At 36.7% G+C, this 26,390-nt stretch overlaps 1 protein-coding gene across 6 annotated transcripts in view; it reads left to right on the top strand.

The window, feature by feature from the left end:
* The first annotated feature begins 264 nt into the window (after nucleotides 1-264).
* LOC143890205 (DENN (AEX-3) domain-containing protein) overlaps nucleotides 265-26,390 on the top strand; it is a 31,941-nt gene continuing 5,815 nt past the window's right edge. Inside the window, exons 1-14 of one of the 6 annotated variants that reach the window (XR_013255142.1) lie at nucleotides 265-544; nucleotides 1,876-2,240; nucleotides 8,187-8,387; nucleotides 11,286-11,369; nucleotides 14,874-14,933; nucleotides 15,875-15,919; nucleotides 16,746-16,945; nucleotides 17,075-17,578; nucleotides 18,352-18,451; nucleotides 18,535-18,732; nucleotides 18,834-18,923; nucleotides 19,726-19,788; nucleotides 19,955-20,029; nucleotides 22,901-22,951. Coding sequence is in view for 5 of the 6 variants with exons in the window: in XM_077394790.1 (XP_077250905.1) it covers nucleotides 1,947-2,240; nucleotides 8,187-8,387; nucleotides 11,286-11,369; nucleotides 14,874-14,933; nucleotides 15,875-15,919; nucleotides 16,746-16,945; nucleotides 17,075-17,578; nucleotides 18,352-18,451; nucleotides 18,535-18,732; nucleotides 18,834-18,923; nucleotides 19,726-19,788; nucleotides 19,955-20,029; nucleotides 22,901-22,951 (1,965 nt within the window). In the remaining variant the exon portion in view is untranslated. Of the gene's footprint in view, nucleotides 545-1,741; nucleotides 2,241-8,186; nucleotides 8,388-11,285; nucleotides 11,370-14,873; nucleotides 14,934-15,874; nucleotides 15,920-16,745; nucleotides 16,946-17,074; nucleotides 17,579-18,351; nucleotides 18,452-18,534; nucleotides 18,733-18,833; nucleotides 18,924-19,725; nucleotides 19,789-19,954; nucleotides 20,030-22,900; nucleotides 22,952-26,390 lie in introns of all 6 variants that reach the window. The other 5 variants (XM_077394794.1, XM_077394790.1, XM_077394791.1 and 2 more) reach the window with 5 other exon arrangements.

The raw sequence follows: 26,390 nt of genomic DNA on the forward strand, positions 1-26,390 counted from the left end.
ACCAATGAGGGAGCTCATGAAGTTGGTTTTTGCAAGGGCGCCCTTCAATCTATCATTCTTAATTTTTTTCACTTGTGTTTCAGGAGGAATCGGAATACGATACCAATTCCAATTCCTGAATATGCCAATCCAAACACAGCCTAGTCCAGGTTGCCAATTCCAGATTATGGCAATCCAAACACAGCCTAGTCCAGGTGGGTAGCACCTATTTAATACTTGCACTTCTCATATTTAGAAATCCCTGTTTATACGGATTGTTTCCCAACTATCATTTATTTTGCATTATTTAGAAATTTAGTGCCCCCCCCCCCAATCTTCCAAAAGCAACCCCCTTTATAAAAATCTCTCACGTGACGTCCAATCCCCCCTGATTCGCCATATTATAATCTCTTCTTTTTCTCCTCCTCGCATCTGGACGAATCTCCGTGTAGTGGAGGAAAAAAAAACGGCAAAGAAATAAAAATCCTTGAAAATCACAACTCTCTTTTTCTTCTTCTTCCTTTCTCTTCCTCTTCTTTTCTTTCACCAAACACCAAAAGCGAAGGTATGAGTTTTAATGCAAAAAAAAACAGTAATTTTTGGGCAAATTTATTCAATTTTTTCTAATAATCAATGATTACAGACATGATGGTAATGGTTACTGTAGCAAATTACTGTTTTTATTATTTTAATTTGATTTCTGCAATCTTAATGTGCCTGACAAGTTCTTGCCGCGGCGGTTTTATCTTTATCATTTTTCGTTTATTTTTTGCTAAAATGAAAGAATTAGGGTTTGATTTAGTTGTGTGGTGTTGTTATCAGAGGATTAGATGATTTTATTTGATTTGTGTTATTTGCATTGAGGGTGGCACTATCAAGTCCTAGATTTTGATTATTTAGTTATGATAGGAGGCATTTTACCTACCTCCATGCTCTGTTTGGATTGCAGGAAAGGCATTTCTACTGGAAAATTTTTCCTAGGAATTTTTTTTTTCTTTCCAGAATTTAGAGGGAAATGATATGATTATTGTTAATTTAGAGGGCTATTATCATAAATTGAAGGTACCTCTGAGTAAAAACTGAATAGGGTTGGTTCAAGTTTTCTTTTTCCCTTTGTAAAAAAAGTAGGAAATTTTAGAAATATTTTTTCCTTTCCAAACTTGTAGCAAATTACTGTTTTTATTATTTTAATTTGATTTCTGCAATCTTAAAGTACGTGACAATTTCTTGCCGCGGCAGTTTTATCTTTATCTTTTTCGTTAATTTTTGCTAAAATGAAAGAATTAGGGTTTGGTTTTGTTTTGTGGTGTTGTTATCAGAGGATTGGATGGTTTTATTTGATTTGTGTTATTTGCATTGAGGGAGGCATTACCAAGCCCTAGATTTTGATTATTTAGTTATGGTAGGAAATCATGTGTTAATTTTCAAAAAAAAAAAAAAAAAAAGAGTTATGGTAGGAGGCATTTTACCTACCTCCATGCTCTGTTTGGATTGCAAGAAAAGCATTTCTACTGGAAAAATTTTCCTAGGAATTTTTTTTCTTTCCACAATTTAGAGGGAAATGATATGATTATTGTTAATTTAGAGGGCTATTATCATAAATTGAAGGTACCTCTGATTAAAAACTGAATAGGGTTGGTTCAAATTATCTTTTTCCCTTTGTAAAAAAGTAGGAAATTTTAGAAATATTTTTCCTCTCCAAACTTTTCCCAAAAATTCTTGGAATCCAAACAAGCCCTCAGTTATTAGATTTTTTTTTCAGGACTGTCATAATTGACAAAGGTTTGCTGTTATTTAGTTCGTATGATCCGTCCAAAAGAATATTGAGACAAGTCTGGCTTGATAAATTGTCATTGTGATGCAAGCAGTGTTCTAAAGATTCAAATTTTTATGAAGGAATTTGGTGGATGATTTGTACTTGTAATCTGAAGAGGCACTATTGTGCCGAATGACAGTTGACGGTAACGATGGAAGTTGTAGACACAAAGGATGATCTGGCATCTCCGTTGTCTGTATTTCAACAAACTCCTGAGGAGGCGGTTGGAGTGGCTAATGAATCACCACATAGTGGCTGTCCGAGGCCGTCAAATACATTCATTAGGCACGAGCGTAGTAATAGTTTTCAGAGATGGAAGCGTCAGATGCAGAAGGCTTGGAAATGGGCTCCAAATGTACGTGAACAGATTTCAAAATCAGCTTTTAATCCCGAGGTCTTGGCGAATCAAAAGCGTCAGTGGTATCAGCTTCACTCACGAACTAAAGTACGTTCTTGCCTTTCTTTATGAGATTATTGGGTTGTTATTGGTCCTATTCTTCTTCTACTTCTCCCTAAATTCTTCTTTTCTACTTCTAATCTTCTCTTCTTCTTCCCTTTCTTCTATTTCTCTTCCCGGTCATACATCACTTTGTATGTGAGAAGAAATATCGTCTTTTGAAATGCGTATGACTTTTGAAAGGCATGACATGTTTAATTTCCTGCTTTTTTTGCTCGTCAGAAAAAAATTCTCATATCTAGCCAGGCTGGTCTCTTTATTTTGTGTGGCATTCGCTTGTCGGTGGTTATGCATAACTATGCTGTCGCCCGATGACATTCAATTGAATTTTCCTAGCTGTCGCATTGTTATAAATATACGCACCTAATGCAGTGGTGCTAACAACTGATATTTTTAGATTAGTTGCCATTCAAAAAAATTGATATATTTATATATCGATTGGAGCCCCAGAAATCATTTCGCAAATAGTTTGCGGAATGACTGATAAGTGTCTAGAATGTCATACCAACATTCGTAGTGAGCCCTACAGGCTATGTTGCACTGATTCGGATTCGCGTGTCGGGATCCGACACGGATTCGAGGTATTGGATTCGGCAAGCCTCCAAAAGTAGGATTCGGATTCGGTAATAAATAAAATAAAATTTTCAAAATAAAAAATTTAAATATGTATATATAGTATGTGTGTGTGTGTGTGTGTGCGCATATATATTCATGAAAAATTTGAGGGTAGAAGGCTGTTGTGAGTTTTGTATTAAGAGTGTCAAAGGATGAAGGGGTTGTGCACTGGGGTTTTTATTAAAAGAGTACGAGTTGTGCTTTCATATAATCAAAGTTAAGAAAACACATTTAAAGGGAAAATATATAGGATTCGAATTTTAAACGAGACAACGATGAATCGGATTTGCCCGAAAAAACAGGATTCGTGTGGAAAAGGGAGAACTATGAATTGGATTCATCCGAAAAAAACAGGATTCGTGCGAGACACGGCTACAACAAGAATCCGGGTGTGTCCCACGTGAATCCATGTCCGATTCGCATGTGGAGACGTGTCGACACGGATTCGGCATAGGGGGGCAAAGAATCCATGCAACAAAGCCTACAGGCCTAAATTTATCAAGAAAATTGGCCAATATAGCTATAATAATTTATGTAGTTTTGTGGTGATTTTTATTTAATTTTTAGGTAAAGTTTCAGCAGGCTTTGGTGAGCCCTATGTAGAGACAACGTGAATAGTGTTTTTAGGACAACTTGTAATACACTTTCTCTTTTTATTTTGGGTTGCTCTAAAATAGAAGTTAGGCTTTATGTAGATTGAACTAAGAACGAAAATTGTTCCGATACGAATGGTATGGATTAAACTAGGGTTTTAACGTTTAAGGTGTTTGAGACTATAAATATAAGTTTTGATTTACTTTTCAGGAGGTTAATGACTAACTAGATGCTAGTTTTCCCTTTTATTGCTACTGAAGTTTCAGACTATGCTTTATATTGCCAGTGAAGTTTCATTTTTTGTGTTGGAAACCAAATCTCAACCGCTTGTTCAATTTTTTATTACCTTGTTGCATCTCAAGCGCAACCACAAGCACACGCACAAGACACATGCTTAACTTTACATTGGCATCCTGGAATCAAGAACATCCATCTTTTTCTCTTAATTCTTCACAATTTTAAACAGCAATGGGAGCAATGAATTGATTTTCCAATCCAAATACTGAATATTAATAAAACTTTATTAATCTATTGTTGAAATGTACTTTCTGGTATACTTTATAAAGCATGATATGGATACTGTACGCTTAGCAATGAATTGATTTTCCAATCTAAATACTCAATATTAATAAAACTTCATCGATCTACTGTTTATATGTACTTTCTGATATACTTGATAAAACATGATCTGGATACTGTACGCTTTTGAGGGGTTGATAGTGTGTGATGCCTGTTAGTAAAAAGCAATTTCTCGACATTTTAGCACCTAGTAAAAATTGCCCTCAATGAATGTAAGTTTTGATCATGAAACTTGAAATTTGATCCCAGGAAAATAATATTATGCATTAATCTACATATTATGCATTAATCATTCCTCATGTCTAATTCATCTCTACAACCTACCAAAAGGGAAAAAAGGCATCTCTGTAAGTGTTTTTTTTTTTTTTTTTTTTTTTGGAACTTTTTTTTTGAATGGATGATTCATTAAAACTGAGTAAGGGTTGGAAAGCTTTTGAATAACCCAAACACAATTTTTTACCGATGTGGCACCCCGAAACCTGGTAAAATCCCTAATAAAACCTTTATTATGGCAACCAAACAGACTCTTAGGGAGTAGTAGTACTTCCTTAGAGAATTATGCCCCTTTCACGAAGAAAATCTGGAAATATTTGGTACGTGTTGGACTTGAAATTTTATAAACTAGGGAATATAGTAAAATCCCTTGGTAAATCAGAGAGAAAAAAGGGGTGACTACACGTTAACTTATTCCCCAAAAGTGAAAAAGGATAGGTATAAAGTCAAAGTTCGTTAATAGAGAGAACAAAAATAGGAGCCCACGACTAAGGGAAGAGAAATTTAGGGAAGAAAGTAACTTTCGCGAAGAAAAAAAAGGTGAGTCGTTCACTTTTAAAAAAAGAAGAAGTTACGTAACTCCCCCACAAAAGGGGAAGTGGAGATCGTGAAGTTGAGGGATAAGGGTTTCGTGAAGTTGAGGGATAAGGGTTGAGGTGGCAGTTGCCAACCACTTCAAGAGACTTCCATAAAAATAGATATCCGATCTTTGAAAAAAGGGATCGCAACTTTTTAGAGGAAAGAAGTTACGCAAAGGAAGAAAAAAAGAAGAAAGCGGAGAAAGAAAGGAAAGGTAACGATTTCCCAAAAACTAACAGTTCTTTTTCCATTTTAGTTCTTTTTTCCATTTTTTTTGCCGACTACATCTAAGAAAGGAGAGAAGTCCTTTTGAGTCTCCTTTGAGTCTCCTCCAGGAGACTCAAAAGATGCCAGAAGACCTTTTTCTACCGGTTTACGGGAGAAAGATGAAAAGAAGACATTTTTCTACTGGTTTACGGGGAGAAAGATGCCAGAAGACCTTTCTCTGCTGGTTACGGGAGAAAGATGAAAAGAAGACCTTTCTCTACCGGTTTACGGGAGAGAGATGATTGAAGACCTTTCTCTATTGGTTTACGGGAGAAAGATGAAAAGAAGACCTTTCTCTACCTGTTTACGAGGACAAAGATGCCAGAAGACATTTTTCTACCGGTTTACGGGGAGAAAGATGCCAGAAGACCTTTCTCTACCGGTTTATGGGAGAAAGATGAAAAGAAGACCTTTCTCTACTGGTTTACGGGAGAGAGATAATAGAAGACCTTTCTCTACCGGTTTACGGGAGAGATGAAAAGAAGACCTTTCTCTACCGGTTTACGGGAAGAAAGATGCCAGAAGACTTTTCTCTACCGGTTTACAGGAGAAAGATGAAAAGAAGACCTTTCTCTACCGGTTTACGGGAGAAAGATGCCAAAAGACCTTTCTCTGCCAGGATCCGGGAGAAAGATGAAATGACTCAAGAGAGTTCTTCTTTCTTACAAAAGAGCTTAAATAAAATCATACTCAAAGGTTTCTCTCTTCCAGGAGAATCTTTTACAAAAGAGTATGAAACCAAAAATCACCAAAGAATCAAATTCTCTCTCCATGACCTTTTTTTGGGATGATAATCAAAAGTTGTATTTAGATAGGGAACCTCTTGATGGATAATCATAGGCATTTTCTTTCCTCAAGAAATGTAATTAACGGCCAATAAAGCCGGAAGTGTACGATCCCTACCAAAATTAATAAAACCTCTTTTCACAAGAGGGAAATTTGATCCCGATTTATTTTATGTGTGTGATTCTCTTTTTCATGCATGTGAAATTTGTTGCGAACAGTACGTTTGAGTGATATTCTTATCAGACAGTAAATGTCTCTTAAGGTCTCCCATATTTCCTTAGATGTATTATAAAACATCACATTGGAGCTCCCATATGGCTCCATAGAATTCCGCAACCATGTTGTGATTTGGGCATTGTCACGGATCCATCCGTCATAAGCCAAAGCACTTTCCAAGGGTTTGCTTGTGGAGATATGCTTGATCTCACCATGACCCGTTATAAATTGAAAGAGTATACATGGTGTAAGATTTTTTATTTTTTTTTAATCATTACCGGCATGAAATGCAATTGGATGATATACTTCGTCCCATATCAATTTAACTTGCATCGCAAAGTAAGGGAATGATGTCCACAGTCCTTTGTTTTTTATAATGGTACTCCTCACTTTATTAATACTTGTTCTGTTTGGCCATTATATCTTTTTAAGAATTGTAATAGCTATTAAAAGCCACTTAGAAAAGTGCAAATTTTTTATTTTGACGCAATAGAAAAGTGCAAAATTAAGAGTAGTTTATTACTAAAACAAAAACTGCTGATATTAATTTCCTAAAATAATGAAGTTACTATATGTTAGAAACTTACCAACTTCTCCAAAAGCTTAAGCTGTTGGAGAAGGGCAGCATTGAATCTTTTATACTTTAACACTCCCCCTCACGTGTGGCCGACTTGGCAAACACGTGGCACAGGGGTCCCACCTTGAGCCGACCACTGCATGTGGATTTTTTTTACATTGGAGAGGTTTGAACTTTGAACTCGAGACCTTTGGCTCTGATACCATGTTAGAAACTTACCGACTTCTCCAAAAGCTTAAGCTGTTGGAGAAGGGCAGCATTGAATCTTTTATACTTTAACACTATAAAATAAATTTCTAACTATTGGATGGTACCATAGAATATGGCATTTTGAAATCTTCATAATTTGGCAAAGTTAATATGTTTGTGGCAGACCAAGCTGTGACAGTTATAAATTCAAAACTATGAAGACTGCTGACTAAGTCTAAATCTGTGCTTGGCTTTTCAAGCTTGAATTCTCTATTGGATTCTCGTTTTCTGATGTTTCTGCAGGAAGAACCTAAATTCCAGGGTATGATAGGTGATGTTTTGACTCTGAGAATCAAATTTTAGATATGGAAATGCTCCCCTTCGCAAAATAGTTGCATCTGTAAGTCTTATGTTTTATTTAGGGGCCGTTTGGGTACAGATTTTAGAATCTTGGATTTCCTCAAAATCCTAGATGGGAGAAGAGAGAAGGAGACAGTCTCTCGTTTTCTGATTTCTCGCCCTTCTTTCCGCCAGCAAGAGAGTAGGACATCATCCCATGTTTCCAGGTTTTAGAAATCTCAGGATGGGGGAGAGATTTCTAAAACCTAGATTTCTTACTTAAAATCTAGGATTCTAAAGAGAAGCAAAATGGACGGTCTCCTTCTTCTCTTATCTCCCATCCATGATTTTGAGGAAATCCAAGATTCTAAAATCCGCCTATCCAAACGGCCCCTTAGTGTTCTTATGCCTCTTGTCCTAATTCTTTTTTCCATTTTGAGGCACTTCTTAGTGGCATAGATATTGTAAATGTCTTGATATTTTATTGCAAATTCCCGAGGCATACAAGCTTGATCGTGCATTCGCTTGATCTTGCATTCGCTTTGTAGATGGTTATTGTGGCTCCTGGTTGTATTTCCCGTGTAAGTCAACGAAAGGGATGAATTTAGTATGTGATTTCTTGATCATCACCCTGTTTGGAATCACTATGTATCTTGTTGTATTACTATTTTGTTTACATTACTGGTTGTTTAGTCTTCCATTTTTTTTCGCTTTTCTTTGGTGTATGATTCTTGAAGTGTTCAGTACCTAAAAGGCAGACTCTTTAGGGCTTTAGATGCTTATTTTGCTCGATGCATGTTTCAGTGAATAGCTATTTGAAACTCTTCTTCTTTTTTTTTTTGAATGGTAAATAGCTATTTGAAACTACTACTGATGTTTGTCTTTATGGTGATGTAACTTAGATGGGGCTGTTATTGCAGGGCCTTAAACAACATACGGAGCCCACATCGTTATTCGAACAGTTTTTTATTGTGGGTCTTCATTCAGATGCTAATGTAGAGGCTCTTGAGGATGCATTTGCTAGAAAGAAGATATGGGAGTCAGAAATGGCAAAATCTGAAATCCTAGATCTCAGAAAACTTCAATATCGTGGTCCTCCACTTCCGACATTGCAACCTCAGGTTGATTGCATTGATTTAACAATTTAAAATTCTGATATAGGTTGAAGTTTGCCGTTTATCATTGGGCTCTAATCTTTCTAGTTTCCTTAAAAAATATGTGATGCTCTTTTGATTAAATATATAGTGGCTATGACATATATGAGATTTTCTAGGGAATTTTGCGGCTGATTTTTGCATGAGAGAACAGCCAACTCAGAGGGTTTAAATGAATAAGACAGAATTTGCTGAAAAGTGAGCCTGTGTGGCTGTTCTCTCATGCAAAAGTCAGCCACAAAATTCCCTAGCAAATCTTGAGATATGTTTATTCATTCCACGGATGGCTATGAGGCTTGCACGGTTGGAATATCACTCTTTTCTGCTTTTTGCAGTACAACTATACATGTTTGCAGGGCATCCAAACACAGGCATGCTACATTTTTAGTGTCTACCTGTAGTACACATTTTTAGTGTCTATCTGTATTTTTCACGGTTTAACTTTTGATCCGTGAATAAAAACAATGTGATCTGTTACTGCAGACTGTAGCTCTAAAATCTTGATTGGAATCTTCTTTTTTTTTTGAATGGTTTCAACATAGCAATCATGATGGAGATCTTAAAGCTTCGTTTTTGGGACATTCATATTTGTAATTAAGCAACCTATCAGAACATCCATTTGTGTAATTTTAAAAAAATTGGCATTTATATGAGATTTTCCCCACTGCATTTAAATATTAATATTTGTAGACTGGTTTGGGAATGTAACTGAAAAGGCTTGAACTAGGGCTGGTTTTCGTCATTGCTCACCAAGTCTCCTAGAACTAGAAGTATAATTATGACGAGTCTGTTTCATCTTAAGAAGTTCTGAAAAGGTTATTAGTCTGACATGACACTGACCGGAGGATGAGTGAAGAAGAAACAGGTACTATTTGTTGTTTACATGCAAAAGTAAACAGGATTTGACTCTTTGCAATTAATATCACTCGAAGAAGACAAGAAAATTGGTGGGTTAAACTATATTAAGAGGTTCCCTTGTATATTATGAAGCTGCAGGTGGCATCTTCTTATGCATAGTGACAAATATCTCTGAGCATCTCTCAGTGTTTTGTGATATTTTCACAAAATGATCTTTTTCCGATATTAAATAAAGTTGGTTTTTTCGTGAGATTTCATGATATTCTTGTGAGACCCTCTTGAGATCCCCATATATTTTCACAAAATGATCTTTTTCCGATATTAAATAAAGTTAGTTTCTTCCTGAGACTTCATGATATTCTTGTGAGACCTTCCTGAGACCCTCATATATTTTCACAAAATGATCTTTTTCCGATATTAAATAAAGTTAGTTTTTTCCTGAGACTTCATGATATTCTTGTGAGACCTTCCTAAGATCCCCATTATATTATTAGTTTGCTGTTTTTTTTTTCAAGTTTCCCTTCACACACACACACACATATTAATTTTATTAATATCGATTTTGGCTATAAAACCCTAGGAAAACCTCATAATTTGAAGGTTTCTTTTAAATTCCAGGGACATGAAATTCTCAAGAATAATATTTGTCAGCATTATTGTGGACTGTAGTTGTATTGCTTGTGCTTTTTTACAGCTTTTGTGACCATGATTGCACAGGCAGTGCAAGAATTATAGTTATTTGGAGAGCTTGTTAAGATGAAATTAGCTAAAAGAAATGGATTGTGAAAAATATGGGTAGAATGTGTCCTTGAATTCGCTAAATAGTTGGTAGCAGAATCCTCTGCAAAGAATTTGGCTAATGCTGCTTTATGGATTAGAAGCCCTTTGGAAATGAAGAAGGGAAATGTAAATACGGGACAATGTTGATGATGACCTTGATACGGAGCTGCTAACTATGACGAATGTGCTAACTATGTATATGACGCCGAAAAATAGACTGATTTGATATCACCCCTCAATTAGAATTAGCAAAAGCAATGTCCCCTTGCATAATATGGATTCCAAACATTCATGATCTGTATGTGAATGAGCCGAATTACTTATCCCTCGGTCTATTAGTGAACTATCTCTCCAGAGATTGTGAAAGATGTTCCACTAGAAATCGTTCCCGAAGTTGTTTCTATTTCTACATTTGTTTCTTCGTCACTTTCCCCCCTTTCTTCTGTTTCTTTCAGTTTCTTAGTGACAATAGGCGACGGTATTCTGCCTAAATAGTAGACACATATGATAAATAAGAGCATACTAAAGATTCGAGCCATGCAATTTCTCAATTCTGTGGGAGGGTTATTGTGCAATTTATTTTCAGCTAAAGCAATATAGGAAAATATATCTAGATTTTGGAGCAAACACTAGATATGATCCTTGAGGCTTTAAAGAAGATCATTTGGGTGGGTGCCAATCTTAGCTATCAATTCCGTTTTGTGTCGTCCGGAACTGCTGGTACATTTCATTCTGAAATAGAAAACGAAACACAGAACCGTACAAACCTTTGTGGGCAGAATTCTGGTCTGTTTCGGCCGGAACAGTCAACTCTGCCTGAAATCGTGCTCAAAATCTGGAAAAATCTCTAGAAATGATTTTTTTGCCGTGATTTTTCTTAGTTTTTCTGTTTGCCCCTCTTTAGTGATCATTTTATAGCATAGTTAATCATCTTTAGTCTGAAGAAGTCCTTATTGAGTTGATCTCAGGTCGAAGGTTATTTAATCTTTCCTTTCTGGTGAAGGCTAAGTCACTATCAATTCCATCATGCTACTGTCATTAATTTCCCTTCCCTGTAATGGTCATATACTCAACTGTCCCATCCATGGTGCTGCTTCCATTGGTTCTTTAATGCTAACATATTGTTGGGGTTGTGACTGAGTAATTTTCACTTTGCATTTTCACTTCTACTTGTTCATCACTATCCTTGCTGCAACTTATAAGTCTTTGTTTGTTGTTTTGTTACAGATTCTTTTTAAGTATCCTCCTAGGAAGAGGATAACTATGCGGTTGAACGATTTGCCTGCCTTCTGTTTCCCCGGAGGAATAAAGGTCTGGCATACTCGGTCTCTATTGCTTTCTGCTTTATAATGTCTTTTTAAGGGATTGATGTGATGCCTTAACCAAGAATAGTTGTTTATTTAATTGTCACAATTCTAAAACAATCTTTACACCGCAAGCTGTAAATCTTTAGTGCTTGTAAGTCACAATTCTAAAACAATCCCCTCTAATGAGCATTATTACATATATTTTCTTTCATGGTTTGTTTGTGGGAACCTATGCTATGGAGGTTTCTAGAGGCTATGTGCTAATTACGAGCTTTCGTTGTAACAACATTTTGATTCTCAAAAAGAAAAAAGAAAAAAAAAAGAGTTTCAGCCCCTTGCTTGTTTGATCACTCTGATGTTAGGTAATGGACCCCGTACTTCCCATGCTTCAGTCCTTTGTTAGTTAGATCACTTTGATGTTGAATAATGGGCCCCAACCTTCCCATGTTTCAAGAAGACTGTGTATCCCATAATCACATTGGATAGTGTAAAGAAAATCAAGGAGTACATATCTAAGCACACACGCAATAGGAATCCCAACCTCTCTGGATTTCAGTGGTATAGTTGTGGCAGTGTTTGTTCTGTGTTATATCAAGGTCTAGACATTAAGACACATGTTCTTCCCTTTTCACTTATAAGTCCACATCAGAGGATGACTTGGCATTATACTGCAGGCGAATGAAGAAACAACCTACTTGCACTGAATTGTTTTGTATGGTATTTGACCTAGGAGGGTAAACAGGCAATGATCGTAAGATCATTTGATGAATAGAACTGCAAAAATGGACCACTCACAAGGTGGAGATAGGGCTGTTCAATCGGTTTTAACCGAACCGATTTTACGGAAATTAACCGAACCGAATTTTTTCGGTTACCTAAATTTGCTAACCGAAACCGAACCGAATTAGTTGCTAACCGAACCGAACCGAAACCGAAATATAATTTCGGTTAGCTCGGTTAGAACCGAATAATGAAAAGGAAAAATAGATGAATCTGATGGAGGCTGGAGTTCCCAAAAACCACCAACAAATTAATCAAATGAAGAGGAAAAATAAATAAAAATTACCTGAAATCTAAGATTGGTGTAGTTCACTCCCTTTCTTCCTTCGATTGGAGCCCCGAGCAAAACCTTTTCTCAGAAATGATAAAATTACAGGAGAGGATTAGGAAATGGGTATCAGCTCTTTCTCTTTTCCTTTGCTCCTCCTTGTAAACCTTAAAAGCTCCTGTAATACCTTAGATCTGACAGATTTGGGAAGGGAGTTGTATGGGATCTAAAAAATTTCAGGGAGATGGATCTCCAATGGTGGTGAAAATGGGAGTAGGGGTGGTCAGATATGGAGGTTGAGGGTGATTGAGGTGGCTGATGAGGGAAATCAAAGGAAAAGATGGTGGTCGTGAAAATCCATGGAGAATATGGGTAGAGATGAAGTTATATCGGTTTGTGAGATAAAGTGATGAAGAATATGGGTAAAGATGAAGAAAACCCTAGCTCTCTTTTTTGTGAGATAAAGTGAATAGAAAAGAAAAAAAAAAAACCCTAAGTTTTTAGGTTTTAATTTATTCACCCCCTTTTTATTACTCGGGACACCCCTTCGTTTATTTTACACCCTTCACAAGTAAAAAGAGGGGTGAATAAAATGAATGTATCATTTCACTTTCAAAATACTACAGAGCACATTCAATTTTATTTGTATGAATGAAAAAACTTTCCTTACATGCATAAACTTTTGTCACTGTAGCTCACATTTTATATTTCGGCATAGTAAAGCCAAGTCACATCGAATAATTAGAGTACTGGGTTTGACTAGTGAGAGAGTAGTAGGAGAACGTTCTGCCTCCTATTTTCTGGATGAAGCAACAAAGCATAGAGCCCATTTATTTATTATTTTTTGGATGAATCAACAAACTTTCCTTACATGCATAGGCTGTAGTCAAGGTAGCCTCTGACGCTCCCATTCTACCTTTCGGCAGAGCTAAGCCAAGTCACATCAAAAGTAACGTTAATCAATTCCAGGAAAACTAGTATTGTAATAATTACAGTACTCTTTCCAGGTAAGGCTCGAGCAGTTTCTTGATATGTATCCATCTGTAAAACAAATAAAAGGGTATTCTTCTCGAGAATAACAAGGATTCTTTTTACGTATCAAATATACAGGTAAGAGTTTTCATCAAACCTGTCGTTCGGTTATTTGGTTAACCGAAAAAATTTTGGACGGAAACCGAAACCGAAACCGATACCCGAAATTTGGGAAGATAGGAAACCGAAACCGAACCGATATGTTTTTTAACCGAACCGAAATAACCGATCATATTCGGTTCGGTCGGTTATTTCGGTTTAAACCGATTAATGCACACCCCTAGGTGGAGATTTATTTTTGAGGAATGGAACTTCTATTTCATTTGAGTTCGGAGGCACTGCTTGCCTAATTACATTAAAGAGCTCGCAGCTCTAATTTGTTCATCAATATGAGAAATCTATCTGGTCTTCTTCTCACTTGTATAATATGGTTGACATGCAGGAGATGGAATGGAAATTTTGTGGTCGATGATATTTGATAAAATTTTCTAGTCTTTGATATTAAAAATGCTGGATGTTTACTCTATTTTTTTTCCTAAATCTTCATGAGCGTTTGAATGAGCATTCATTTTTGGTCTTCACATAATTTTGGGGACCTCTCATTATTGAAGGGGATTCCCATATTGCGATGAGTTGGGACGCTCAGAGTAGAGGGCCGTGTCATTTGAGCCTTATCATCAAGTGACATTTGTGGGGGATGGTGTTGTTCTTTTTTAGTCATTGTGTTGAGAGAAGCGAACAACATTGCAGATTCGTAGGTGGAGGGAGTTATTTGGGATTTTTTAGTGAAGGGGCAACCTCTGACCCCTTTGAATTCGTTCTTTGTTTTCCTGCTTTTCTTGAAGAAATTACCTTAAGAAAATGTAGTTGACATGCAGGAGATGGACTGGAATTTCGTGTTTGTTGATATGTTATAAATTGAACTGGTCTTTGGTATTAGTGCTGGATGTTTCCTTTGGTCTGTTACTATGTCACAAATATCCTTCTTGGGAATTTCTTGGCAAGGAAAAATCTCGGGATATATTAATTTTTGTTATTTTTTTGAGGTTTATATCGGGAAAAAATTATAAAAAATAAAATTATTGTAAAAATATATAAATATATAAAATTTAAGAAAAAATATAACATAAAATATCGTAAAAATATCCTCTTCAAAAAAACATCGTAAAAATATTTGGATAATATCGTGATATTGTCGCAATATTTTATGATAAAAATGAAAATATCGCTATATTTTTAAAATCTCGGGATTATTTCGGGACTTTGTCGTTTTATCAAATTGTCGTGATAAAAACGCGATATTTTGAAAATATCGGAGACATTTGTGACATAGGTCTGGCAATGTATATTAGGTTCCCTTGTGTTTGCAATTTTTTTTCATCAGCTATAAATTAGTTCAATTGCTGATGGTCTAAACAAACTATGCAGGCTCACTTAATGGAGAGAACGCCATCAATGAGTGATCTAAATGAAGTTATATATGGACAGGTATGCCATTCCTCTTGTTATTTATCCTTTCACCGATATTGAGGGTTCAATGATGGGAGATGGCCAACTTGTGTCCTTGTGACCCTTGGCCATATGTTGAGTGTAGAATATCCATATGTTGCTAATTATGGAGGCATCAAAGGAATTGCTATGCCAATAGAATTTTATGAAGTTCATGATTTTTTTTAACATTTTTTATTTGCTTTCCTTTTGGTAAAGATCTTGAAGTTTTTCATATGTGCCCTCTGTGCTAGGCAATCCAACATTTATACATAATTTGATTGTGCAGAGGGTCTTTGGTTGCATAGCATTGACCATATAGCTTCCTTTATTAGTTAATGTGTGAGATAATGTCATGCAGAAATGCTGATTGAGTGTAAAATCATGCTTGTGTTCTCCATTCCATGAGGTTTTGGGTTCAAGCCAGCTTATCTAGTAAAAAATGATTGTAATTTCCATCAATTTTTTGGGCTATTGCTTGGATTCTACAAGAAGCAATGAGCTAGTTGCAAGGCATGGCAACTAGCATTGACCATATAGCTTCCTTTTTCCTTTCTGGTTGTTGAAGATATAGACTCCTCTATGTTATTGGTTTGAGACATGGTCATGGATATGTTAGATATTTGTGTTCTTACTCTGCTATTTATATTGGATTCCTTCCCGAAAGTAAAGCATGATACGAAGTAGGCAATGTAGATTTGTTGTGCCCCTTCTCTCCCCCTTCCCCCTCCCTTTCAACAGCTTCATTTGTTCATTTTGTTATGGTTAGATGATGCACCCTCTCCGCTTTTTTGTTTCTTTTTCTTCATTTCAAAGAATTTTTTTCATTACTCCATTTTACTATTCTCAAAATTTCATATTTTCCTCTGGACTTTTTGTCTTTTTGTTTACACACATATTAAGCTGTATATAACATTATCATTCTCTTTTTATCTTTGCAGGAGCATATGTGCAGAGATGATTTATCTTTTATTTTTTCTCTAAAGGTGTGTTGTTTTTCTGTTTCCTGACTTTTTCTGTATGCAGCTATCTTAATAAATAGAGTTGGATATAACTAGAATAGCACAGACTGTTCTATATTGATATCTTTCATGTTTTATACTCTTTTCTTGAACAAATTTCAAATCCGTGTCAGGGAATATGTAAATGTACACAAATTAAGTGGTTTTTTTTGCACGTATCCTGCTGGATTTTTCTCCATTATTGTGTACTTCTTTTGGGTCTTATCTTTTTTCAGTTATGGCTTCAATGAATTAGTTTATATTGAGAAGTGTTGTATTTCCTTGTCTTTTTTCATTTATGGCTTCAATGAATTTGTTTTCATGCTTTTCTTATTATTATATTGAAAAGTATTGCATTCTCATTTAAGCATTGAATTGCTGCAAATCATAGGAGGTATGGCTGTCTTTAGTTTTTATTGTTAGCCTCAGAAACAATATTTTCCCATCTATAGCTACTTTTTGTGACACAGGAGTTCTACTTTCTCAGAAAATCTTTGGGCCTTTCTTGATTAGCATTTCTGCTAAAGATCATGTCATCTGGTGCTAATGTAAATGTTGTTACGTTTGTTACACTAGAAATATTGGACACTGGACCTTTTTCAAATTTGTACTGGTGGATTTTTAAATATTGGCTGTTGTAGTTCTAGTCCTTGTTTGTATTGTGATTTTGTATGTTGAAGACTGGAAAGACGAGGAACGCTCTTTGACTGAAGCTAGTACTACCCTGCTTGGCCTATTCTTATGATGCCTTCTTAATCTATCAATTTAACTTGGTTAGTTGGGCCCTTAAGTGGTTTCTGACTCCTATCAGGTGGCGGACAATTCAACATTATATGGAGTTTGCTTGCATGTTCAAGAAATCGTTCAGAGGCCACCTGGTATTTTAGGTGTCGTTTCACCACTTTCTCATTCTTCTGGGAGGGGCAGCCGCTTTTTGGTCTCTGCACCTCGTTGTTATTGCTTACTTACCAGAGTACCCTTTTTCGAGTTACATTATGAGATGTTGAACAGGTTTGAATCACTATTATCACATTTAACTGACCGCATTTCATCGCAAGGCATTTGTTATAAAGAACATCCCTAGTTTGTTTATGTGTCTATATTCTTCACTTTTCACTATCTTTTGTTTTATGGATGCAGTATAATTGCACAGGAGCGTCTTGATAGGATAACACAGTTTGTTAGTGAAATATCTCTTACGGATCTGGCCCCACCATTGGTTAGAACACAAGATCAAATGAATGAGAATTATGATTGCTCTGACCAGGAGAGTTCAACCGATTGGACGGCTTCTGCCATACCGGTTGAAAGTATGTTAAGTCTTACTGCGGCGGCAGCAGGCCTTATATCAGATAGTGAGGTTAATTCTTTTTCATTTAGGCAATTGGAGCCTCAGTCTCCTCAAAGAGTTTCTCCTAGTGAGGCTTCAGAGTTAAGTCAAGAAAGAGAGCCGGATAAAGATACTAGAAGGTGCTTGCAATATTTTGATGACTATGCATCTGAGACATCGGGATCTCGCTCTGATAGTTTTGAAAGGATAAATGAAAGCTATGAAAATGGACTAACTTCCCCAGAATGTGGGACACTTAACTGCTCTGTCAGCCGCAAATTAGAGCGCGTCGGTAGTTCAGATTCCATGTTCAGGTGGTAAACTTTTCTAATATTTGCTTCAGTTCATTTTCACTTAAATTTACATGAGAAGGGCGTGTAGGGGGGTGGGCCCCCCTCTCATATATGGCAAGTGAAACCCCCTAAATGCTAGTAGACCAATAAGGGCGTTTATGGTGTGCCCTATTAGTAAGGCTAATAAGGGCGTGAGAGGCCAGGCAAAGATTTTGAAGCAAGCTACAGCTTCTTTAAAGCCCACTATCACGACATAGTAGTAAGGGCTACAACCCCTTTTCCTCTAGATGTTACTGTACTAAGAAGGGAGTTCATGGCACTAGCCCCTCTCATGCCCTTCTCATGTGCCTCTCACATAAGTTGACTTGGGATGCTGAGCCTTTAAGAGATAGGGCGCTCTGGTGTCCAACCCGATTGGTCAAATGACCACGACTTCACTTTGCCTATCCCGGAATGGAATAGAATGGAAAGAACACAAAGTGCTAGTGCTATAAGTTTTTTTTTTCAACAAGCTTATTCCCGCCCGGTGTTAAACTTTTCTGATATTTGCTTCAGTTCTTCTTTTTTTTGTTGTGTTCCATTAAATGACATTGGTTGCCACTTACCAATTGGTTCCCGTTTGGTGCATCCAGTGTTTCTTCAAAACTTGAGGAAGTAGTCAAACTTTTCTAGATAATTTTTAACTAATTTTCTGGGCTGATAAGTCTTTCATTAATTCACTGGTTCTGGATTAGTTTCTTCTCCACTGCCCCTGTATTTCTTTTAGTTGATGAAACCATAATTGGTTTGGACAGTTCAGTGAAAAGCATGGGATCAGACGATGATGACGTTGATGAAGTCAGCTCCAACCATGAAATGATTGCTCCAGATGAAAAAGTAATGGAATGGGCGAAGGTTATTTCTTTCCTGAACCCGTGCTTTAAGCTTCAATTGGATCTTGGCATCTTTCGTAACGTACCAAATTGTGTTCTCTTCAGGAGCGCAAAAATGATCTACTACAGATAGTTTGTGGTTATCATGCTCTGCCTCTTCCACCACGGGGAGGTGAAATAATTTTTCAGCCACTGGATCATTTACAGCCTATTAAGTATAGCCGACCTGGGTTGTCTGCACTGGGTTTAAGTGGAAGTTATGCTGACATAGAACTATGTAGTTCTTCTTTAGAAGTTGCTCAGGTAAGATCAGTGGCTGTCGATGATAATTTTTTCTGGTTGTTTTCTTTTGTTTTCAGTTGATTATGAACCATGTATTGCTGAAGATGATATTCTTTGACAAGGTTAATGCGAGGTTAGCAGTTGCCGAGGAAGCTTTTTCACTCTCAATATGGACCACTGCAACAGTCTGTCGTGCTCTATCCCTTGAAAGTGTAATGCTTTCCCTTACATTATACTCTGACAAGCTTTGAAATTTCAGTTTCGGTCTCAGCCAAAAATGAAATTTCGGTGATGTGAAACAACCAGTTACTCCAAAAGCTTAAGCTGTTGGAGAAGCCGTTATTTAATCTTTTGTACTTTAACACTCCCCCTCACGTGTGGCCCCTCTTTTTTATGGTTGGCCTACATGTGGCACAAGTGGCCCCACTTTTGGGTTTAGCCGTTGCATGTGGATTTTGCTATCAAGGAGGTTTGAACCCAGGCATTTTAGCCCTGATACCATGTGAAACAACCAGTTACTCCAAAAGCTTAAGCTGTTGGAGAAGGCGTTATTTAATCTTTTATACTTCAACAGGTGAAAATCTTATAATTTTGGCCAAAATTTTTATATTTCTGTTTCTGTTTTAAATCTTGGTCCTGGCCTAAGTCCAAAATTTCGGATTTCGGCTGAAATTTAAAACCTCTTAGTCTTAAATTTCAGGGTGGTAGGCTTTTCTCAACGATGTTTTAATGATGGTTGTTCTATGACCCGATAAAGCAAAGAACTACATGATCATCAATGTTTCCTTGCGATTGGGCTGTCATTAATGATGTGTTTGCCTCCTAGTTCATGACTATTATCTGCAAGGGAAACAATTAATATGGCAAACCTAGTGTTTAATATAAAAAATATGAGTCTTCTTTGCTATTGATTTCCATTTTTTGTTTACTATATTCCGTCGTACATAATGGATCGCGTGGTTTCTTAATTTGTTGGCATAGATGGAATACTAAATTGAAGAATATGTCTTTCAGGTATTGGCATTATTTACCGGAGCATTACTGGAAAAGCAAGTTTTAGTTGTATGCCCAAATTTAGTAAGTTGATCATGCTGTTTGGAGATTGTTTACCTTAAAATTATCGATAATAGACCCTAGTCTTGAGCTTCCAACACTCATTACAACATTCATATGATGTTGATTAGAAAGATGCAATAGATATCACTTTCTAATTGATTATATATTTTTTATTTCAAAATTGTAGGGCATCCTATCGGCTACTGTCTTATCAGTTATACCCATCATCCGTCCATTTGAGTGGCAAAGTTTATTGCTTCCAGTAAGTGATTATATATGTGTGACATTTTTACTGTTGTTATTTCTGGGCTTAGTATAATCTTCATTTATATATATATATATATATATATATATATATATATATATATATGAGGAAACTGTTGGTGCGCTTAAGCTCACCAAACTTTTGGTGAGCTTAAGCGCCCCAATCACATGGGGGCCCACTTTGTTAGGTGATCCAAAGCATTCATTTTAAAGTCCGTTACATGGATAGGGGGTGTACCAAAAATCAGCTCCATAGGATCATCCTAACCCCTCCATTTGTGGAGGACAAAAATGGACAGACACAAATCTGCCCATTTTTGTCCTCCACAAATGAAGGGGTTAGGATGATCCTATGGAGCTGATTTTTGGTACACCCCCTATCTATCATAAGGCCTTTAAAATGAATGCTTTGGATCACCTAACAAAGTGGGCCCTCATGTGATTGGGGAGCTTAAGCGCACCATAGGTTTGGTGCGCTTAAGCTTACCAACAGTTTTCTCTCTCTCTCTCTCTCTCTCTCTCTCTATATATATATATATATATATATATATATATATATATATATATATATATAGAGAGAGAGAGAGAGAGAGAGAGAGAGAACTGTTGGTGTGCTTAAGCTCACCATTTTTTTGGTGCGCTTAAGTTGTTATAACGCCTCCCATTTGTTTAAATGTTTGGGTCCCGCTTAAGCGCACCAATGGGAGGCGTTATAACAACTTAAGCACACCAAAAAAATGGTGCGCTTAAGCTCACCAACAGTTTTCTCATATATATATATATATATATATATATATATATATATATATATATATATAGACACGCACATCCACCATCTGATATTCTCCCTTAAACAATCGCATGAATTTGATAAGGTGATGGTTTGTTTGCCACAAATCTAGAAACATTCATTGATTTGGTGAAAATCTCAGCCATTTGAATAGAAAGCAAGGCATTGTACAAGGAGACGGTTCCATGTCTTAGCTTGTTCCGAATGGCATGATAATTGACTCGTATGTGCTATGTTTGTATGTGGAAGGCTAGATTAGACCTAGGTTGTGTAGTAAATGGTTCGAACACCTTTTGGTTGGACTACTGGTGTGGCGACCCTCGTGGCCACGTCCTTAATCCTTTTCCTTGTTGTGAACGTCCCATGTAGGGTTATTTTTCCGTTTTTGCATGACAGCATGTCTCTTAGAGTCTCCAATGAGTTCCTCTGCCAATCTGCAAAGCTCTGTGGCCACTAGTCTCAAGTTGATTATGTTGATGGGAGAGTTTGATCTATTGAGCATAATGGAGTATTCTCAATCAAATCATACTATTCCTTCGTTGTAACTCCCCTTCCCTCTTTCTTTTACCTTATGTTTCTCAACTTTTGAAACTTCCTTGCTTCTCCCAGAAACACGACCTTTTTATGGTGTGTTATGATAAAATCCTCACTAGAGACCAATTAACAAAGAGGCATATCTGTGATTCTCTTGATTGTGTGTTTTGTAGTTTCCAATTCAAATCCCCTCATCTATTTATCCAATGCCCTTGGTCTCAGTAGATTTGGAGTTACTTCTTTGGCCTTTTAATTGCGTGTCGTGATGCGTCTGTGTTATCTTCAGTCAATTCTCTTTTACCTTTGCCCAATTGGAATCCCCTACACTTCTATTTATCTAATGCCCTTGGTCTCAGTAGATTTCGAGTTACTTCTTTGGCCTCTTTAATGTTCCCTGATGCATCTGCACTATCCTCAGCCAGTTCTCTTTGGTCTCTGCCCAATTGGAATCCCCAGTTTTTTTTTGTTTTTTTTTTTTGTCTTTTTAAGCCCTTGCAATGATTTTTATGCAACAAAGGCAGCAGTTTGTGCGGTTCGATTGACGCCACTGTGTGGAGGGCGACTCCCTTCAGTTCTCCCCTCCTTGGAGATTTAGACGCTGCTACATTTTATGCGACAATGAGTGTTCCCTCTCCTCTGCTGACTAGTTGGCTAATTTGGTGTATCTTGTTCTATTTTGATGATTTGGAATGAGATGCTTATATAATACGTTTTGTTTTGTTTTCTTTCCTTTTTCTACTTGTATTGTGCTTATGTTATTTAATAAAATTTCACTTGTTCAAAAAAAAAAATGATTTCTATTTTTTGAAATATATTCTATAATTAGAACATCCAAAAAAGGGATCATGTTAGCATATTTCCTTTCATCCATGCATCGATCTTCGTAAAAGCATACAAGAAAGAGATCTTTATTATTATCTATTTCCTAGAACAAATTAAATTTTATAGAAATGAATTCTCAGCCTCTGAAATGATGCTAGATCCAAATGCAAAACCTTCTGTTCCAAAACAATGGGATGCAACCTATTGTTGGAGCTTGCTCTTGATTGTTGATGAAGTTCTTGTTTTATTTACACGTTTCAAAAGAAGTGGCCTTGTTTTATTTGGTTTCCTTGAACTCATGTGATTAACAGGAAACTTTTTTTGCTATTAGTAGTTTGAAATTTTGGACAGTAATGCTTGAAATTCATAATTGTAGCAGTGGATGCAGCTTCTGTTTGACATTCATTGTTTTTGCTTCTCACTTTGTTGCTTTAGATTCATTCTTTTAAATTTTTATATCGGGAAAACATTTTTGAGGAAAATTAACAATTGATGTTTTTATTTGATCCCGTGTTTGATAGTCCTTTGCACTTTAAATATTGTGGACTCTACTGCTTAGCTGGTTAACCTTGTTTAACTTCGAGTAGTAATCCTTTTATAGTGTATTTTTTTTTAATTTCGAACTACTTTTGTAGAACCTCACCTCATCTTTAAGTTTGCTGTCTTGAAATTTTATTAGTAATTATGCAGTTATAACATGGAAGTTACTCTTATTTTTGTCAGGTTCTACCAAGAAAGATGCTTGATTTTCTCGATGCTCCAGTACCATATATTGTGAGTTTCAGTTTGTTTCCCTCTTAACATTGTATAACTGTTTATCTTTCAAAAAAAAAAAAAAAAACATTGTGTGATGTATAATGTATTGCATGGGATAAACTTTTACATAGTGCATCATTAAGATTAATTGTTTTCAACGTGCATGATTGTTGATCATTGCCAAACTATTATTTATATCCTATCTGAAAACGTGCAAGTCGTTTGAGCAACATTCTTTTGTTGATTAGCTCAAGTTAGAAATTTCGTTGTTGTAAAATTCCTTGTTCTTTTTGGAGCTTAATCATGCATCTTAATCTCTTGTATTTTTTTTCAGGACTGGGGATTGACAACACTTATATGAGACTTAGGCTTGGCTGCTGTTAGGTGGACAAATTTTTTCTGATTACTAGTACTTAGTTATAATTAAAATAAATCTTAGGTTTGTGGTGTGAAAGTAGGGATAGCAGCAATGGTAGAAGATGAACTTGATGGAACTACTAGCATTTTTTTTTCTGATTACTAGTCAGAGGTGCACAAAATGATTGGCTTAGGGCCCTCTTAATTATTTCCAGATAAAACGGAATTCTTCTTTTTAGAATAACAGCAAAGGTAGAAAGTGAACTTGATGGAACTACTAGCATCTTACTATGAGAAGGGCCCAAAATAATTGAATTAGGGGCCTCTTAATTATTTCCAAATAAATTGGAATTCCTCTTCTTAACAGAGGAGAGGAGAAGTGAAAAGGTTGTGAGAGGGATAGGGAGAAAGGTGAGGGAAGAAAAGAAAGAATGAAGAGATTGAGGAAGAGGGTGGGAGAAGGCATACATTGACACAAGAGAGGTCTTTCTTTTTCTTTTTTCTTGTTTTTTTGGATTTCACCAAAAAATTATGGATTTCTTGAGGGGTGTTGACAAGTTTATATAACAAGGAGTGTTGGGGTAGAGGTGGGCCCAAGGGGCTAGCCATTATAAAAAGGGTCCCATTTGTGGGGGGTGAGAGAGAGGGAGAGGGAGGAGTATAAACGGGCTACTTGTGAATCCGAAGGGGGGGGGGGGTGGTCGTCCTTGATGCAATAGGGGGCTTACCTTTTTTGACTTCACCAAAAAACATTGGGTTTCTTGAGGGCAGTTGAGAAGTTTATATATTTTGGGTATTGGGGTAGTAGGTGGGCCTGTGGGTCTAGGCAATAGAAAAAGAAAGCGGGAGAGGGTGTGTGGGTGGGTGAGGGGGCTGGAGTAGAGGGTGAGTGGGATAAGTGTGGGGCATGGGGCTGGCCAATAGAATAAAAGATTGGGTTTTAAGTGGATGGTAGTGACCAATAGGATGTAAGGAAATCTTAGAGGTTTAATTGATTGGGATCGGGTAATGAGTTGCGGGTGATAGGTAATGTGCCATAGATTTTATTTATTTATTTTGTGGGTGGGTACCTTTTTTTGACTTCACCAAAAACATCGGGTTTCTTGAGGGCAGTTGAGAATATTATTTATTTGGGGTGCTGGGGTAGTAGGTGGGCCCAAGGGTCTAGGCAATAGAAAAAGACAGGGATGAGAGGGGGGGTAGGAGAGGGTAAGTGGGATAAGTCGTGGGCCATGGGGCTGGCCAATAGAATAAAAGATTGGGTTTTAATGGTTTTAAGAGGTGGATCATGGTAGTGACCAATAGGATATAAGGAAATTTTAGAGGTTTAATTGATTGGTATTGGGATTGGGTAATTAGTCACGGGTAATAGGTAATGTGCCATAGATTGATGTGGACATTCCACACATCTAGGCTACCTAAAATGCAATAAAAATACTCAAGTAATTCCTAAATAAAAAGAAAAATACATGTCCATTGTAACAATAACATAAAAGCCTTATCATGGGCTCCATAATCACATTAAAGGCCCTAGTGACTTCGAGACGGTGGCAAATTTCTTTGTTACTCCTTTTTTTTTTGAAGTATGGGGATGCAAACTTTGAAACTAAATAACATTTTTATCAGATTATTTAATAGGGTGTGACCACTGTACTCACCTCAATTATTTGATCTAAGAATTTTGATATTTATTTCAAATTGGTTGTCGATCATCTTATAAAAGTTATTTTTTTATCTCATGAAAGATCTTTTTCTAGTTTATCTTATGACAGATCTTAAAGATGTTTCCATCATAACCGTAAAGGATTTTTTAGTCCCACTTCTCATAGTTGGGATCGTCTTCCTTCATTTCCGTTGCTCTTTCTTTTTATACCCCAATTTTGATCTGCTGCCAATATACATGTTGCCATATTGTGACCAGTTATGAAGAGCCTTACGACTGATGGCATTAATCGTACGGACTAGAAAGAGAAGGATCCCCTTTTCATCAGATCTAAAACTAGATGCAGATACCTTTGATGCCTTGAAATGCCGATAAAGACCAGATTGAAGGCTCTCCATCTTTTCAATCTGGCAGTTATGAAAGGACTATAAGGTGGTCCATCAGATCTGTGTTCATCAACCCATCATTAGTTCATTACCATGTTCATATCTGAGAGATGGAGAGCCTTACGACTGATGGCATTAATCGTACGGACTAGAAAGAGAAGGATCCCCTTTTCATCAGATCTAAAACTAGATGCAGATACCTTTGATGCCTTGAAATGCCGATAAAGACCAGATTGATACACTTCTTTTGATCTATACCCTCTTTGATACCATGTAGAAAAGTGTACAAAGAAAGGAAAGTCATGGGAAAGACAGGAGAAGAATAAGAAAAGAAGATAAAGTGATTTCATGGGAATGAGGTATCTCCAATCATGGGATACAACCTCTTTTTTCACTTAAGCAATACCATGTAAATTACATAAATTACCTTAAATGAGAAAGTTACATAAAAAATTATAAAGCCTTGAAAATATCAACACGTGCCACCATGCCATGAATGGAAAGGTGATTAGCCAATGACTCCACCGACCAGACTAGAAATTTCATCTTTGCAAGTCTACGGTTCTCTTTTAAAATGTCATACTGATTAATGCTTTCCTTAGCTGTCCTTAGACAAATCATCTCTACCCTTGGAGGGAGCAGAGCACCAAACAATACACTATGATTTGTGGACATGGACATGAGTGTCGCGTGTCGACACGGACACGGAGTGTCAGACACGGCAAACTCCCAAAATTTGGAAACAAGGACATGGCTAAAATAGAAAGTACATATAATCATGATTTGCGTACACAGATTCGTGTGCCGAGTTTCGACACGGATACAAGGTATCTGACATGGCAACCCCTAAAACTCTAGAAACAACGGCACAATCATACACATACATACATATAAAGTTATTGACACATCTAGCAGCACATTTAAAAGTGTCTAAAGTAGTGTTGAGGCGTGTGGACATGGGTGTCGTGTCGGACACGACATGACACGTGTGTTAGCAATAAATTCGAAGTGTTGGATAAATCATAGACAATAATGACTTGGACCCCAAACC

The sequence above is a fragment of the Tasmannia lanceolata genome, unplaced genomic scaffold, assembly GCF_043159265.1.
Source record: "Tasmannia lanceolata isolate RefF3 unplaced genomic scaffold, GAP_Taslan_0.1 ptg000013l, whole genome shotgun sequence".
NCBI classification, from domain to species: Eukaryota; Viridiplantae; Streptophyta; class Magnoliopsida; order Canellales; family Winteraceae; genus Tasmannia; species Tasmannia lanceolata.